Source organism: Trichomycterus rosablanca, chromosome 6 (assembly GCF_030014385.1).
Source record: "Trichomycterus rosablanca isolate fTriRos1 chromosome 6, fTriRos1.hap1, whole genome shotgun sequence".
Lineage (NCBI taxonomy): Eukaryota > Metazoa > Chordata > Actinopteri > Siluriformes > Trichomycteridae > Trichomycterus > Trichomycterus rosablanca.
The window spans coordinates 2,221,129-2,238,526 of record NC_085993.1 but is presented as its reverse complement, the minus strand read 5'-3'; the positions used below and the strand labels follow the sequence as shown (position 1 = coordinate 2,238,526).

At 38.7% G+C, this 17,398-nt stretch overlaps 1 protein-coding gene across 1 annotated transcript in view; it reads right to left on the bottom strand.

The window, feature by feature from the left end:
• Positions 1-17,398, bottom strand: part of tp63 (tumor protein p63) — an 84,746-nt gene that overhangs the window by 55,289 nt on the left and 12,059 nt on the right. Inside the window, exons 2-3 of the mRNA XM_062996505.1 lie at positions 13,462-13,599; positions 8,482-8,605 (exon numbers count right to left, since the gene is read on the bottom strand). Coding sequence (XP_062852575.1) covers positions 8,482-8,605; positions 13,462-13,599 — 262 coding nt within the window. The remainder of the gene's footprint in view (positions 1-8,481; positions 8,606-13,461; positions 13,600-17,398) is intronic.

Sequence of the window (17,398 nt, the reverse complement as noted above, 5' to 3'; positions counted from 1 at the left end):
GGTGTTTAAAAACTCCAGCAGCGCTGCTGTGTCTCATCCACTCATACCAGCACAACACACACTACTAACACACCACCACCATGTCAGTTTCACTGCAGTGCTGAGAATGATCCACCACCTAAATAATACCTGCTCTGTGGGGGTCCTGTGGGGGTCCTGACCATTGAAGAACAGGGTGAAAGGGGGGTAACAAAGCATGCAGAGAAACAGATGGACTACAGTCAGTAATTGTAGAACTACAAAGTGCTTCTATATGGTAAGTGGAGATGATAAATGGACAGTGAGTGTAGAAACAAGGAGGTGGTTTTACTGAATTCGTGTGTTTCAGCCACAACAATTATGTTCTTGTGCACAAAGCAAGCTCTGTACAGACGTGAAGAAAAGCTCGGTATAAAGCTCTGGGATGAATTGGAACACCAGCGTCAGTGCCCAGCCATACAAATGCTGTTATATTTTGACTGAATGGGCACAAATTCCCATACACAGACATACTCCAAAGTCTAGTGAGAAGCCTCTCAGAAGAGCGGCTGCTCTAGCTGAAAAGAAATGGGACGTCTAATAAGCTCATGCTCAGGTGTCCAAATACTTTTGGCGCTATAGTGTATATTAGTACATTTTGCTGGATTATTAAATATGATTTTATTAAGCTGTCAGGATATGTTAATAATCATACATCCACACGACCACCACTGCCCCGGAGAGTTCTAGAACTGGCATCGCCCTCCATATCTGGCGTGGTAGTGCAGGCAGGGGTGGCAGGTAGCGTGCCATGCTCATTCCTCCACGCCTCCTCATGAAAGGAAGAAAGAGAGAAAGAAAGGTGGGGCGGATGAAGGAAGGGAGGCTAGATGGTGTCAAATATGGGGGGCATTAATCACCAGTCTAACCCCCCCCCCCCCCCCTTCCCTCCACGCACTCCACCCAGCACCCCGGGGGTAAAGAATTACAGCGCTGCAGTAGAAATGCCTCTCCTTTTTTTCTCCAGCGCTTTACTGCTGGACACAACATTCCTGAGCTGGGAGGGGCGTCGTCCGTCCCTTCATCATCCCTGCTTAAATAAAAACATGCCAGCGAACACGGGCGCTAAACGCAGGGCGCTAAACACCGGGCGCTAAACGCAGGGCGCTAAGTGCTGTAACTGTATGTGATCATGGAATTCTCTGCCACCCAGAATTTAAAGAGAACAAAAATAAATAAATAAATAAATAAATAAATAAAACATACGTTTAGTTGTAGAAATGAGAGGAAGGATTTTCTTTCTCTGTCTGTCTTTCTATCTGTCTGTCTGTCTGATTGTCTTTCTTTCTTTCCTTCTATCTTTCTCTCTGTCTTTCTTTCTTTGTATGTCTGTCCGTCTTTCCGTCTGTCTTTCTTTTTTCCTTTCTGTCTGTCTGTGTGCCTTCCTTCCACCCTCCCTGTCTGTCTGTCTTTCTGTTTGTCTATTTGTGTACCTTCCTTCATGTTTGTCAGTCAGTCTTTCTGTCTGTCTGTCTTTCTTTCTGTCTGTCTGACTTTCTTTCTCTGTCTGTCTGTCTGTCTGTCTGTCTGTCTGTCTTTTTTCCTTTTCTTTCTGTCGGTCTGTCTGTGTCTTTCTGTCTTTCATTCTGTCTGTCTGTCTTTCTGTTTATCTACCTGTGTGCCTTCCTTCCTGTCTGTCTATCAGTCAGTCTTTCTGTCTGTCTGTCTTTCTTTCTTTCTCTGCCTGCCCGTCTGTCCTTCTTTCTTTCTGTCTGTCTGTCTTTCTATCTGTCTTACTTTTTCCCTTCTGTCTGTCTGTCTGTCTGTCTGTCTGTCTTTCTGTCTTTTCTTCCTTCCTTTCTGTCTGTCTTTCTTTTTTCTTTTCTTTCTGTCGGTCTGTCTGCCTGCCTTTCTGTTTTTTCTTCCTTCCTTTCTGTCTGTCTTTCTTTTTTCTTTTCTTTCTTTCTTTCTGTCGGTCTGTCTGCCTGCCTTTCTGTCTATTTCTTTCTTCCTTCCTTTCTGTCTGTCTTTTTTCTTTCTTCATTCCTTCCTTCCTTCCTGTCTGTCTGTATGTCTGTCTGTCTGTCTTTTTTCTTTCTTTCTTTCTGTCTGTCTGTCTGTCTGTCTGTCTGTCTGTCTGTCTGTCTGTCCTTTCTTCCTTTCTGTCTCTTTCTTTCTTTGTCTGTCTGTCTTTTTCCCCTTTCTTTCTTTCTTTCTTTCTTTCTTTCTTTCTTTCTTTCTTTCTTTCTTTCTTTCTTTCTTTCTTTCTTTCTTTCTTTCTTTCTTTCTTTCTTTCTTTCTTTCTTTCTCTGTCTGCATGTGTGCCTTATTTCTGTCTGTCTGTCTGTCTGTCTGTCTGTCTGTCTGTCTTTCTGCCAATCAGATTTTACAGAGAATTAAAACGTCTCAGAATAAATAAAACTAAAATAATTTGGGTTGGAATTGGGTTGAAATAAGAAGAAAATAAAACAGAACTCACATGGAGGAAGCAGACAGACGGCTGATAGCTCTCCAGCAGGTAAGCTTCATTCTCAAAGTGCATCGGTCCAGATCACACGTCGTATTATACAGGAATAATCCAGACCTGATTTAAGTCGTGCACCACCTACACTGAACTGTTTTAATTCTTTATCAGAACAAATCCTACATTAACAGAAATACTGCTCCTCTCATTAGCACGGGGAACTATTAGTGGTACCCAGTCATATGTTTAACCCATCAGGATACCCAAACCAATCAGAGGAGTGCTTGGCACTTTTTGACCAGGGAAACCCCAAACCACACGAACGCCCCCAGATGTGCACGCGGGTGACAACGACATTCACTGGAGTTCACCACTGAATTCCCCCAAAGCCAAATGATTCACCTCAGTGATCACACCGAATCAGACACCTTCTACAGACAGACAGACAGACAGACAGACAGTTATGATTACACACGCGAGACAGATGGCACAGAATTAGTAATACAAGGTTTAACCTGTTTCCATGTGAACTGCTCCAATGGAGTCACAACATCAAGGGGAAGAAAGAATCAAACATTTCATTATTATATAAGCTACACCAACCGTACAGATGCACATTGTGGGTATACAATTACTGTTTGTAGCTCACCTGTTGCTCTGCACCCTTTGTCTATGCTGTATAATACTGCTGTGCCTACACTACTTCTGTCTGTGTTTCTGTCTCTTTCTTTCTTTTTTCTGTCGATCTGTCTTTCTTTTATCTGTCTGTCTTTCTTTTATCTGTCTGTCTTTCTTTTTTATGTCTGTCTTTTTTTCTGTCGGTCTGTCTTTCTTTTTTCTGTCTGCCTTTCTTTTTTATGTCTGTCTTTTTTTCTGTCTGTCTGTCTTTCTTTCTTTTCTGTCTGTCTTTCTTTTTTCTGTGTCTGTCTTTCTTTTTTATGTCTGTCTTTTTTTCTGTCTGTCTGTCTTTCTTTCTTTTCTGTCTGTCTTTCTTTTTTCTGTGTCTGTCTTTCTTTTTTCTGTTTGTCCGTCTTTCTTTTTTCTGTCTGTGTTTCTGCCTGCCTTTCTTTTTTCTTTTCTCTGTCTGTCTTTTTTCTGTCTTTCTTTCTTTTTTCTGTCTGTCTTTCTATCTGTCTTTTTTTTCTTTCTCTGTGTCTTTCTTTTTTCTTTCTTTTCTGTCTGTCGTTTTTTTCTGTCTTTTGTCATTTTTTTCTTTGTCTGTCTCTCTTTTGTCTGTTTTTTTCTTTTTCTTTCTTTGTCTGTCTTTCTTTTTTCTGTCTGTGTTTCTGTCTGTCTTTTTTTCTGTCTGTCTTTCTTTTTTCTTTCTTTCTGTGTTTGTCTGTCTTTCTTTTTTCTGTCTGTCTTTCTTTTTTCTGTCTGTCTTTTTTTCTGTCTGTCTTTTTTTCTGTCTGTCTTTTTCTTTCATTCTCTCTGTCTTTCTTTTCTGTCTGTGTTTGTCTGTCTGTCTTTCTTTTCTGTCTGTCTGTCTGTCTTTCTTTTTTTCTTTCTTTCTGTCTTTCTTTCTTTTTTCTTTCTCTAATGTGTCTTTTTCTTTCTTTAATCTGTCTGTCTGTCTTTCTTCCTTCTGAACTTCCAAACTTCCTTCCAAACAATGAACAAACCAACGAATCAGTGGACTCACTGCATTAACACACCACCGACTGGACGCCAATCTGGATTTAAAAACTGGATCCCAGTTGTAGTGAGCTAGTGTAATCTACCTCTACACCACCCAAGTGCAATAGTGACTACATACCAATTTGTTGTTTCTGTGGTTATTATATTTTATAGTTGGTGAGGAAAACTTCATTGTTATTATGTCCCTAGTAACAGGGGTCACAGGACTGTGTCATTTTCCATGACTGATCATAATGCATTATAATTCCTGTATGGAATATTCCTGTATGGAATATTCCTGTATCTCCACACAGACCCCTCATAATCAATTCAGTGATCTCCACACACACCCCTCATCATCAATACAGTAATCTCCACACACACCCCTCATCATCAATCCAGTGATCTCCACACACACTCCTCATCATCAATACAGTGATCTCCACACACACCCCTCATCATCAATACAGTGATCTCCACACACACCCCTCATCATCAATCCAGTGATATCCACACACACCCCTCAACATCAATACAGTGATCTCCACACACACCCCTCATCATCAATCCAGTGATCTCCACACACACCCCTCATCATCAATCCAGTGATCTCCACACACACCCCTCATCATCAATACAGTAATCTCCACACACACCCCTCATCATCAATACAGTGATCTCCACACACACCCCTCATCATCAATACAGTGATCTCCACACACACTCCTCATAATCAATTCAGTGATCTCCACACACACCCCTCATCATCAATACAGTAATCTCCACACACACCCCTCATCATCAATACAGTGATCTCCACACACACCCCTCATCATCAATACAGTGATCTCCACACACACCCCTCATCATCAATTCAGTGATCTCCACACACACCCCTCATCATCAATCCAGTGATCTCCACACACACTCCTCATCATCAATACAGTGATCTCCACACACACCCCTCATCATCAATACAGTGATCTCCACACACACCCCTCATCATCAATACAGTGATCTCCACACACACTCCTCATCATCAATACAGTGATCTCCACACACACCCCTCATCATCAATCCAGTGATCTCCACACACACCCCTCATCATCAATACAGTGATCTCCACACACACCCCTCATCATCAATACAGTGATCTCCACACACACCCCTCATCATCAATACAGTGATCTCCACACACACTCCTCATCATCAATTCAGTGATCTCCACACACACCCCTCATCATCAATTCAGTGATCTCCACACACACCCCTCATCATCAATACAGTGATCTCCACACACACTCCTCATCATGATGAGGTGCATATATACTAGCAGATGTAAGTAAATGTGTATATTCTGTATTTAATGTGGACACGTGTCACCTTTCACACGTGTTAACGTGACGTGACAATAAAAGTGATTTGCTTTGATTTATTAATTTCTTTATAAGCTACACCCACCATACATGAGCTCTGAGGGTATACAATTACTGTTTGTAGCTCGTCTGTTGCTCTGTAACCTTTGTCTATATAAGGGTATTTAAAATTCCCAACAACACTCCTGCACCTTATTATCATGAGTGTGTCATTGCAGTGCTGAGAATAGTGACCACCCACACATCATCAAGTCAGTTGTGGGTTGAACGGGGGCTTTTTTTTTTTTAACGGGTACGGAGGGGTAAAAAAAAATATAACGCCACAGATGGGCTACAGTCAGTAATTGTATATCTACAAAATGAATGACAAATGTCTTTCTTTCTGTCTGTCTTTTTGTCTTTCTGTCTGTCTGTCTGTCTGTCTGTCTGTCTGTCTGTCTGTCTGTCTGTCTGTCTGTCTGTCTTTCTTTCTGTCTGCCTGTCTTTTTTCTGTCTGTCTTTTTGTATTTCTGCCTGTCTGTCTTTCTTTCTGTCTGTTTTTCTCTGTCTGTCTGTCTGTCTGTCTGTCTGTCTGTCTGTCTGTCTGTCTGTCTGTGTCTTTCTTTCTGTCTTTCTTTCTTTCTTTGTCTGTCTGACTTTCTTTCTTTCTTTGTCTCTTTCTTTCTTTCTTTCTTTCTTTCTTTGGCTGTCTTTCTTTCTTTGTCTTTCTTTCTGTCTGTCTGTCTGTCTGTCTGTCTGTCTTTCTTTTTTCTGTTTGTCTTGGTCTCTCTGTCTGTCTTTCTTCCTTCTTTCTTTAATGTCTTTCTTTCTTTCTTTCTTTCTTTCTTTCTTTCTTTCTTTCTTTCTTTCTTTCTTTCTTTCTTTCTTTCTTTCTTTCTTTCTTTCTTTCTTTCCTGTCTTTTTTTTTCTTTCTGTTTGTCTATCTCTGTCTTTCTTTCTCTTTCTTTTTGTCTGTCTGTCTTTAATGTGTCTTTGTTTCTGTGTACTTCTTTCTGTCTTTCTTCCTTCTTTCTTTAATGTGTCTTTCTTTCTTTTTCTTTCTTGTATTGTAACTGTAGCCCAACCGATGGGCTACAGTCAGTAATTGTATACCCACGAAATGAATGTGTAGAGTAAGTTTAGCTTGTAAAATAACCAAATAATGTAGGTGTTACTAATGAAAGGAGTGTTAAGGGCCCAATAGAGACTGCACCCAGTGGAAACCCACATATACACAGGGAGAACATACAAACTCTACACAAGAAGGACCTGGACCTGGTAATCAAACCCAGGACCTTCTTACTGTGAGTCGACAGTGCTACCCACCGAGCCACCGTGCCACCCTGTACATTAAACGATAAAGCAAAAATAGAAGAAAACAAGTTTTGGGTGAGCAGCGTAACTCCTACCAGTTTAATAGTCACATTCAGGGTAATTACAGTAAATCAATCTGAAATACGCCGCCAGTGCTCTGAGGTTGTGAAATCTCACTTGGCATCGTGGACAGAATCACTGGATTCATCAGAACGGATTTCTTTGCTCTGGGCTTTTTATCTTCAGAGTCAGAATCGAGTGAATGACACCCTGCCAAGTTTCCACCACAAAAATAATAAATTAAAGTCTCTTCTTGGCTTGAGAAACCGTTGATTTGCAATCAAAGTATGAAAGTATTAATTATATAAACGTATAACATATTTGTAAGTTATATAACATTGAAAGTGTCTATTAACATGTAAATAAAAACACACTCAATCCAAATACTACACTGATGCAGAGAAATATAGCTTTAACTGTTTACTAACATCTCAATCCAAATGTGAGCATCTGTAAAGTTTGAAGGACCTTAAGGTGATCCATACATCATTCGGGGTTTCAGACGGGTGCTGACAAGCGTTTCTTTAACGTTCCTGTTTACCCAAGCCTGAATTAATCCAGAACTGACAGACACTTTAGAACCATGATGATAAAAAGTGTAGTTTTTTATTTAGCTGCAGCTTTTGGTTACCAATCTGCATGAAACAGAAACGTTCTACGAGTCCCTGACGTCCAGAGACGCCTGAGCATGAGCTTATTGGACATCCCATTTAACTATAACAGCACATACTGTATATACATACACTAGTATGTATGTGGGAATTTGTGCTCATTCAGTCAGAAGATAGATAGATAGATAGATAGATAGATAGATAGATAGATAGATAGATAGATAGATAGATAGATAGATAGATAGATAGATAGATAGATAGATAGATAGATAGATATGCAAACAGACAGACAGACAGGCAGATAGGCAGACAGACGATAGATAGACAGACAGACAGAAAGACAGACAGACAGATAGATGGACATATAGACAGACAGACAGACAGATAGATAGGCAGACAGACAGATACATAAACAGACAGGCAGACAGACAGATAGATAAACAGACAGGCAGACAAACAGATAGATAAATAGACATACGGACAGACAGATAGACAGTTAGATAGATAGATAGATAGATAGATAGATAGATAGATAGATAGATAGATAGATAGATAGATGGATGGATGGATGGATGGATGGATGGATGGATGGATGGATGGATGGATGGATGGATGGATGGATGGATGGATGGATGGATGGATAGATAGATAGATAGATAGATAGATAGATAGATAGATAGATAGATAGATAGATAGACAGATAGATAGATGATAGATAGATAGATAGATAGATAGATAGATAGATAGATAGATAGATAGATAGATAGACAGACAGACAGACAGACAGACAGACAGACAGACAGACAGACAGACAGACAGATAGATAGATAGATAGACAGAGTGATAGATAGACAGAGTGATAGATAGATAGATAGACATACAGACAGACAGACAGACAGATACTTTATTGATTGATATTTGTATTCAGACTTGTACCCAGTGTGTAAAACTCTTTGATGTTTAGGTGTAACAGATTTCTCCTCATTAACTCAGATTAAATTTGGGGTCTCGTGTGATTGGATGTAAATTCTGATCCTCTGTCAGTAAAAGGACTCAGGCTGAATGATCGATGGTGTATTTGTGTTTGTTTTCTTGCACTCACTGTTAGCTGATGGTCGTGCATGGTGATACAGTCCATGCTGATCTGGATGGTGTTGGATGGAGAGCTGGTGGTTTCACCCTCTGAGAAGTTCAGCTCGAAGGGCGGCACCGAGTGGAGGGTCGACCTGAGGAAGAACAGAAAATACCACAGTGATTTTAGGGAAACTTTCAGGAAACTTCGTTTATTTAGTTTGCATGCAGCTTTCACCCCCAGCACATACACACACTTCCTATTTGAGCGGGTGCTGATTCTAAACTCTTATTTACAAACAGATATAAATAGTTTAGCTTTTATACCGTTAATGCAGAAAATACACCCGACTGGCCTCTCTTTGAATTCTATTTTTTTTTTATTTAGCCGTAAAATGCCCCTGTCCCAACTTTTTAGGAATGTGTTGCAGTCCTGCAATGCAGGAACGGATGTTTATATAGGGCAGATACAGCCTAGCAGATAAGGTACTGAACTAGTAATCAGAAGGTTGCTGGATCAAGCCCCACCACTTAAGAGCAACCCTCAGTTGCTCAGATTGTACACGGTCACAGTTCTGTAAGTCGCTTTAGATCAAATCGTCTGCTAAATGTTAAAAATGTAAATATTAACAAATAAATTTGAGCGGACAAAACATGAAATATTTTGGCTTTATCCTGTTAAATAGTATAGTTTAACCTCCTCATTCCAAATATATAGTATACTGGACATTTTTTTTCTGGGTTTTATAACTCAACAAGAAGTTTTACTTTGTCACATACCCTTGTAGATGCTCCAACACAACTCTGGCTTTCTACTGAATGGTCAAAGACATTGAGGACTTTTTTATTTTAGCTTCTTGAAAAAAGATCCTAAAATAGCAGCTGTTGAGAAAGACGCTCATCGCTTCTGTGGCCGAACAAAACATAGGTTTTTATCTATTAATGTGCACATATAACCAAAGTGTTTTAGAAATTATTTATTTTTAGAAGGTTTTTGTAATGATTGGTAATAATTAGGGCTGTCGAAGTTAACGCGATAATAACGCATTAACGCGATCTCAATTTAACGCGATTAAAAAAAATAGTGCCGTTAACGCAAATTCTATTTGGCTCTGCGAGTCATCCGTAGTTCATGTTGAGACTTGACCGTGCACGGCATCTCTCATTAAGACAGCGTTTCTCAAATGTAACCGAGCGTCGTAGTGATGCACTTTCTTAATAAAGAAATAAATACACGCTATATTCACAAGTTGTCGGGAGCAGAACACTTTATTACTTTTTCTGTTACGGTACCGAACAGCGGACAGCTAGAGTCATCGCGTTAGCCAAGCATGCTATTCCATGAACTATGGAAGCCCCAAAGGGTCAAAACACACCCACTTCGTGTAGAAACGTCCATCAAACCATTGTCACGATACAAGCACAGAAAAGTCTGTTACAATAACTACGCCTTATCCCACCTAAAGCACCGCTGATCTACAATGTTTGCTGATGGAGAAATTCTAACCTACAATCTGACATATATACGAAGTCAAGGGTCTCTGCTGGATAGTATTACTGCCTAGTATGTGAGTGAATAAAACTCCCTTACAGTTTTCTCTTGTCCCAGCAGTTTTTAACATAAGTACATTTAGCATAAAATGTGTTCACCATTTTAATGGTAACATTTCACTTAAAAATCCTTGTTTTTTTTTAATGCGATTAATCGCGATTAACTATATGAAATTCTGAGATTAATCGCAATTAAAAATTTTAATCGTTTGACAGCCCTAGTAATAATATAAGCAATTAATATGTATTTACACATACTTAAATTTTGAGCAAATGTTTTATGTCCAGATAGCTGGACATTTGGATTTAATGTATTGAATGTTGTTTGGTTGGTCATGCTAACTATGAATTAGAAGACGTGCATCAGTGTTAATACTTGAATATCTTATTCGTGTATGTTAAGACCTGACTGTAGTCACTATCATCCAGTAATTTAAGCTCCTCGTCTACTGTGTTGAGAGTAGCGAGGATGAATATCGACAAAATAGTGAAAGTGATCGGGAGTCAAGTGATTCTGAGGACAGGTGAACACAGCTGAATGTTTTAATTAAAAAGTTTGAGTTTTAATTTTTAAGATTTGAGTTTTTAAATTAAAAACAGTTTTAAATTAAATATTTATGTAAAAAAATTTGAACATTTTTTAAATTTTAACTTCTGTATAAACAGTACTGTATTACAGTATGCCATAAATGTACAGTGGTGTTCAAAAAAATAGCAGTCCAACACCATTAACTTGATAAATCAAAGTTTTTAGTAGAAATGCTATTTCTACATAGCAAAAAATTGACTTGAAAGTGTAGTAGAGTATTGAAAACAAAACAAACCCAACAATTAGAACATGCATGCCGTTCATTCTGAGTAATCGAAGCATTGATTGAAAGGGGGTTGTTCAAAATAATAGCAGTGAGGAGTTCAATTGGTGAAGTCATGCATTCTGCAGAAGAACGGGTGTCAATTTTGGCCCTTATTTAAGGTAGGAGGGGGGCAAATAATGCACAGGTTGGTCATAGCACATTTCCTTCTGAAATACTGGGTAAAATGGGTTGTTCCAGACATTGTTCTGATGAACAGCGTACTTTGATTAAAAAGTTGATTTTAGAGGGAAAAAACATACAGAGAAGTGCAGCAATGATAGGCTGCTCAGCTAAAATGATCTCAAATGCCTTGAAGTTACAACCAACACCTGAAAGATGCAGAAGGAAGTGTGGAACTACTGTTCGAATGGATCAAAGAATAGCTAGAATGGCAAAGGTTCAGCCAGTGATCACCTCCAGAAATATCAAGGAACATCTGAAGTTACCAGTGAGTACAGAAGATGATTAAGTGAAGCCAATTTACCAGCAAGAATTCCTTACAAAGTCCCGTTGTTAAGATAAAGACGTGTCCTGAATGGGTTAACATTTCCCAAAGAACACATTGACTGGTCCAAAGAGAAATGGCTCAACATTTTGTGGACTGGTAAAAGCAAAATTGTTCTTTTTGGGTCTAGTGGCCATAGACAGTATGTCAGACGACCTTCGAGCACTGAATTCAAGCCAAAGTTCACTGTGAAGACAGTAAAGCATGGTGGTACAAAACTATGATATGAGGATGTTTTTCATACCATGGTGTTACGTCTATTTATCACATACGAGGGATCATGGATCAGTTTAAATATATCAGAATACTTGAGGAGATCATGTTGCCCTATGTCGAAGAAGAAATGTCCTTAAAATGGGTGTTTCAACATGACAATGACCCAAAACATCTTGGTTACAGACAAACAAGATTGAGGTAATAGAGTGGCCAGCACAATCCCCTGACTTCAATCCCATAGAGAACTTGTGGTCTGACGTCTGAAACACGGTTTTTTGAGGCAAAACCCAAAATTGCAGAAGAACTGTGGAATGTCGTCTAATCATCCTGGACTGGAATACCTGTTCAGAGGTGCCAGAAGTTGGTCGACTCGATGCAACACAGATCTCGGAAACAATTGTTATGCCACTAAATATTAGTTCAGTAATTTAAAGTAAAGTGAAACCTCAAACATTTTTTCATGTTATAGATACATTTTTTGAGTTTTTAAAGAAAAATGCTGCACTGCTATTTTTTTGAACAGCCTAATATTCATTTTTCTTAACTTTCTGTAAAGAATTAACACAAACTGGCTAAATTTTGTTAATGTTTTGATTTAGAATTAAAAGTGTAGTATTTTCAGTGCATTTGCATTTATGGAAATAAAAGTTATGATGATGATTTTGTGCTTTATTCACTTTTTTAAAATCACTGCTATTTTTTTGAACACTACTGTACAATACTTGATATGTTATAATGGTAATAATAAATATGTTAATTTTTTCAGAATCTTGCACATTTCATGCTCTTAATTCCAAATGTCCAGTATACTTGACACTGAATAACTTACAGTCCCCATTTTTTTTTTTTTGTATAATGTTGTTTAAAAGGCTGAAATGAACAAGTGTTGTTACAGGATATTGTTTGTTTTTAAAGTGTCCAATCTCGGGAGTGAGGAGGATAAGAAAATGGACTGTTTTGTTCAACCAGGCCACATTTTTTAAAACGTTTAATTAAAAAATCCCAATTTTACTCCATTTAAGGCACAGCATGGTTAAACACTGCTGGTTTTATACAGTTTCAGTGGGTTTTGCATTAAATTTAAGTTTTTCTTGAAAATAAAAATGCTCGGATTACAAATGACAAATTATGATAAACTGTAAGATTAATTAAAAGGTTTTAATGTCAAACATTAAAATGAATATTAGGTTTTAATGTTAAACAATAAAATAGTAGTAGGGTTTTTTAATTCCTTTATTATTTCTGCATTTTCTCCTATTTGCTCCCGATTTCTTACACAGCATTGGAAGATTCCACCCACATAGTCCGGTCACCCCGCCCTATCAGAACTGTGTCTGCTGCAGGCACTACCAATTATGCCTGCTAGATGGCGCCCAGCTGACCGGTGAGAGTTCAGAATCTCGGCGCTGGTGTGCTAGAGGAATACCCCGCTGTGTCACTTGGGGGACTAATAGTAGGTTTTCATGTCGAACAATAAAATTATTAGTACACTTCACATGTCAAATGTTTTTATTATTATTAAATTAAATTTAACTAGTTCTGGGCACTTGGTGGTACAGCGGTACAGTTCAAGCTCACAAGTCATGAATTGTTTTATTAAATTTGACTATTCTTGGACCGTTTTGTTCAACGGGGCCACATTTAAATCTTTAATGACTAAAATCTTAATTTAACTCCTTTTAAGGCACCCATGACAGCAAGACTTTATACAATTTTAGTGGGTTTTACATTAAATCCTTCGTGTACAACAGCGAGAGCTTGTCTGTGAGGTTATGTGAAAAAAATATGCATTATTTTTTAACTCAGTACTTCATCCTGTTGCTGTGAGGCACCCGTTCTACCAGCCGAGTTATTAAGTGATGGTGAGATTACTACTGGTACGTACTGGTCGAGCATCTCCAGCAGCTGGTTGAAGACGTCCTGCCCGAGGATCTCGGATCCCTGAGAGCTCGGAGTCTGAGACATGGAGGCCAGGAACGATCCCTCGGCCCACGAGAGACAAGACGCCGGCTCCCTCAGTCTGCTGAAATGTAAAAGCACAAATAAAACACTCGGATTAAAAATTACAATAAACAATAACATTAATAGTAGGTTTTAATGCTAAACAATAACATTAATAGTAGGTTTAAATGCCAAACAATAACATTAATAGTAGGTTTTAATGCTAAACAATAACATTAATAGTAGGTTTTAATGCTAAACAATAACATTAATAGTAGGTTTTAATGCTAAACAATAACATTAATAGTAGGTTTTAATGCCAAACAATAACATTAATAGTAGGTTTTAATGCTAAACAATAACATTAATAGTAGGTTTTAATGCCAAACAATAACATTAATAGTAGGTTTTAATGCCAAACAATAACATTAATAGTAGGTTTTAATGCTAAACAATAACATTAATAGTAGGTTTTAATGCTAAACAATAACATTAATAGTAGGTTTTAATGCCAAACAATAACATTAATAGTAGGTTTTAATGCTAAACAATAACATTAATAGTAGGTTTTAATGCTAAACAATAACATTAATAGTAGGTTTTAATGCCAAACAATAACAATAATAGTAGGTTTTAATGCTAAACAATAACATTAATAGTAGGTTTTAATGCCAAACAATAACATTAATAGTGGGTTTTAATGCCAAACGATACATTTAGAAGTAGGTTTTAATGCTAAACAATAAAATTAAAAGTGAGTTTTAATTCTAAACAATAACATTAAAAGTAGGTTTTAGGTTTTAATGTCAAAGAATAAAATGAATAGTAATGTTTTAATGTGAAACAATAAAATTAAAAGTAGGTTTTAAGTTTTAATGCCAAACCATAAAATTAAAAGTAGGATTTAATGTCAAAGAATAAAATTAAAAGTAGGTTTTAATGTCAATAAAAATGATAGTAGGTTTTAAGTTTTAATGCCAAACAATACAATTAAGAGTAATGTTTTAATGTCAAACAATAAAATTAAAAAGTTTTTTAATGTCAAACAATAACATTAATAGTAATGTTTTAATGTCAAACAATAAAATTAAAAATAGTTTTTAATGTCAAACAATAACATTAATAGTAATGTTTTAATGTCAAACAATAAAATTAAAAGTAGGTTTTAATGTCAAACAGTAAAATTAACAGTAATGTTTTAATGTCGGTGGGCACTTGATAAAGCACGCTAGCCCACCAGTACTGACATCTTCAGCTCTGCAAATGGCTGGCCCTGGACCTACACAGGCAATGATTGGCTGTCCAAAGGAAGGGATTTCGTATATAGATTCCTCATAACTGCTGCAGTTACGACCTCTGCTGGCTGATCGATGGTACTGCACAGAGACGGGGGATAATGGAGATAAGTGCGCGACTCTCCATATGCGATACGGATCTCTGTCGGAGGGGCGTGTGTTAGTTAGGGGGCGCCCTCTTCTGGAAGCCCTTACAGGTGAAATAGGATTTGGGAATTGGATACGACTACATTGGGGGGGGGGAAACTTTGCTTGTTCTGGATATCACATCATTTTGCACATCGGACCATGGAAAGGTTCCAGCTGTGGGTTCTACTTTATAAAATAATTATTTATAAGGGCACCCACTGTTTCTGGGTGGCATCAGACCCACCACAACAAAACCAAAATATATCAGTTAGTAAAACAGAATGATTAACAATATTCAGAAGAAATAATCTGTTTTAATTGATAATACAAATGAAACAACACAGTCGTTACTCAGATCAGGTTAGATTTTAATACCAGAGCTTAAAGCGTTTGGAACAGGTGGATTATAAGAGTGATGAAATAAACACCCACACTGGATTTACCGCTTCCTGTTCAATGCTTACAGGACGCAAGAGAAGCTTTTCTGCTAAACCTGATATGTTGGATGCAAATATTGTAAATAAGGCTAGAAATGATGGGAAATAATAAATATTATCCATTCATTTATTCCTTTGGCCATTTGCTTCTTCATCCATTAACTAGCTGGCCGTCATTTGGTCTGTCTGTCTGCCTGTCTGTCTAACCATCCATTTATCCTTCAGTCCGTTCGTCCATCTATCCATGCATCCATCTATCCGTCCATCCAGCGGTCAATCTGTCCATTCGTTCATCCATCTATCATCATACGTCCGCCTATCCGTATGTCCGTCCGTTCGACTGTCTGTCCGTCAAACTGTCCAATCCATTTATCCCATCATACATCCGTCCATCCATCTATCCATCCATCCATCCATCTATCCAATCGCCCATCTAACCGTCCGTCCATCATTCTGTCCATTCGTCCGTCCATCCTTCCAGTCGTCAATCTGTTCATCCGTCCATCCATTCATCCATCTGTCCGTCTGTCCAACCATCCATCCATTCATCATCCATCCATCCGTCAATCTGTCCATTCGTCCATCCATCTATCATACTTCAGTGCGTCCGTTTGTCCATCCATCCAACCAACCATCCACCCGTCACTCTATTGGAGATATTCAACCCCTTTAAATTTAAAAGGTATCATGATGATGTGTATAGACGTCTCAGCAAACAGAAATAAGAAGATTTAATAATACATACAAACAATCTGAGAACACACGTCCACATAATTTTGGTCTCTTGAGAAATGTCCCTGTGCACCATTATTAACCATCAGTCTCAGTGCTTGGTGGAACATCTTTTACTTTGATAATCTTTTTTTTTTTTAATGCATTTTCTCCCCATTTTTCCTCCCGATTTAGCACACTTAATTTGTCTTGCTGACAGACTCCAGATTTGCAACCAAGGAGAGCACGCCGCTGCCCACGCCTTCTTTACACGTGTACAGCCCTCATCTTCTCGTCCGTGTTTCCTGCACGGCGTCTCTTCTGCCAATCAGGGTCCCTACACAGCGTATGAAGACCCATCCACCCACAGTCCAATCCCCACCCTGCAGATACGGTGGCCAATTAGTATCTGCTGCAGGCACTGCCAATTATGCCCGCCAGATGGCGCCCAGCCGACCGGTGCCAACACCGAGCCTCGAACCCGGGAGTTCAGAAACCCGGTGCTGGTGCGTCAGCGGAATATCACCACCTGGGCGCCACCTTGACAAGCTTTAATAAGTTAGTAAGTGCTAACAAACTTCTGATGAATCTCTTGTGGAATCTTTACTCATTCATCACGTGCAGACATTATTATCCAAAGCGACTTACAGTGCTGTGATTGTGTATATTGTCCAGACGACTGATGGTTAAGGGCCTTGCTCAAGGGCCAAACATTGGCAACCTGGCATTGGTGGGGCTTGAATCAGCAACTTTTCAATTCTTAGTCCGGTACCTTAATTTCTAGGCTACAATTACATATAACAAGGCAACTTCCATCATGTGAATTTGATCCACTTGATAGAATAAATAAGTAAAAGTTAATACATGTGTTCAACTATAATAAATACAGACATTTACTAATCATATAAAGCAGGATGTAGCCTAGTGGTTGAGGTACTGGGCTAGTAATCCAAAGGTTGCTGGTTCAAGCCTCACAACTGCCAGGTTGCCACTGTTGGGCCCTTGAGCAAGGCCCTTAAAGCTCAATTGCTTAGACAATATATAATGTCACAGTACTGTGTCACTGGATAAAATGTAAATAAAACTGATGCTATAAAAGAAACGTACTGAGAGTGAGTGACAGCACAGACATGATGACCTAGCGTCCTCTGAAACGTAAGCCTGAGCAGCGGCCCAGCGTCTCATTGCTCCTGTATAAGAGCAGCACGTGTTGTGGCTCTGATCACACTGGAATTCCCCTCCTGAATACACGCCGGCGGAGCGACCGCCGCGATTCTGGGCGCTCGATGTGCCGAGGGTACAGATAGTC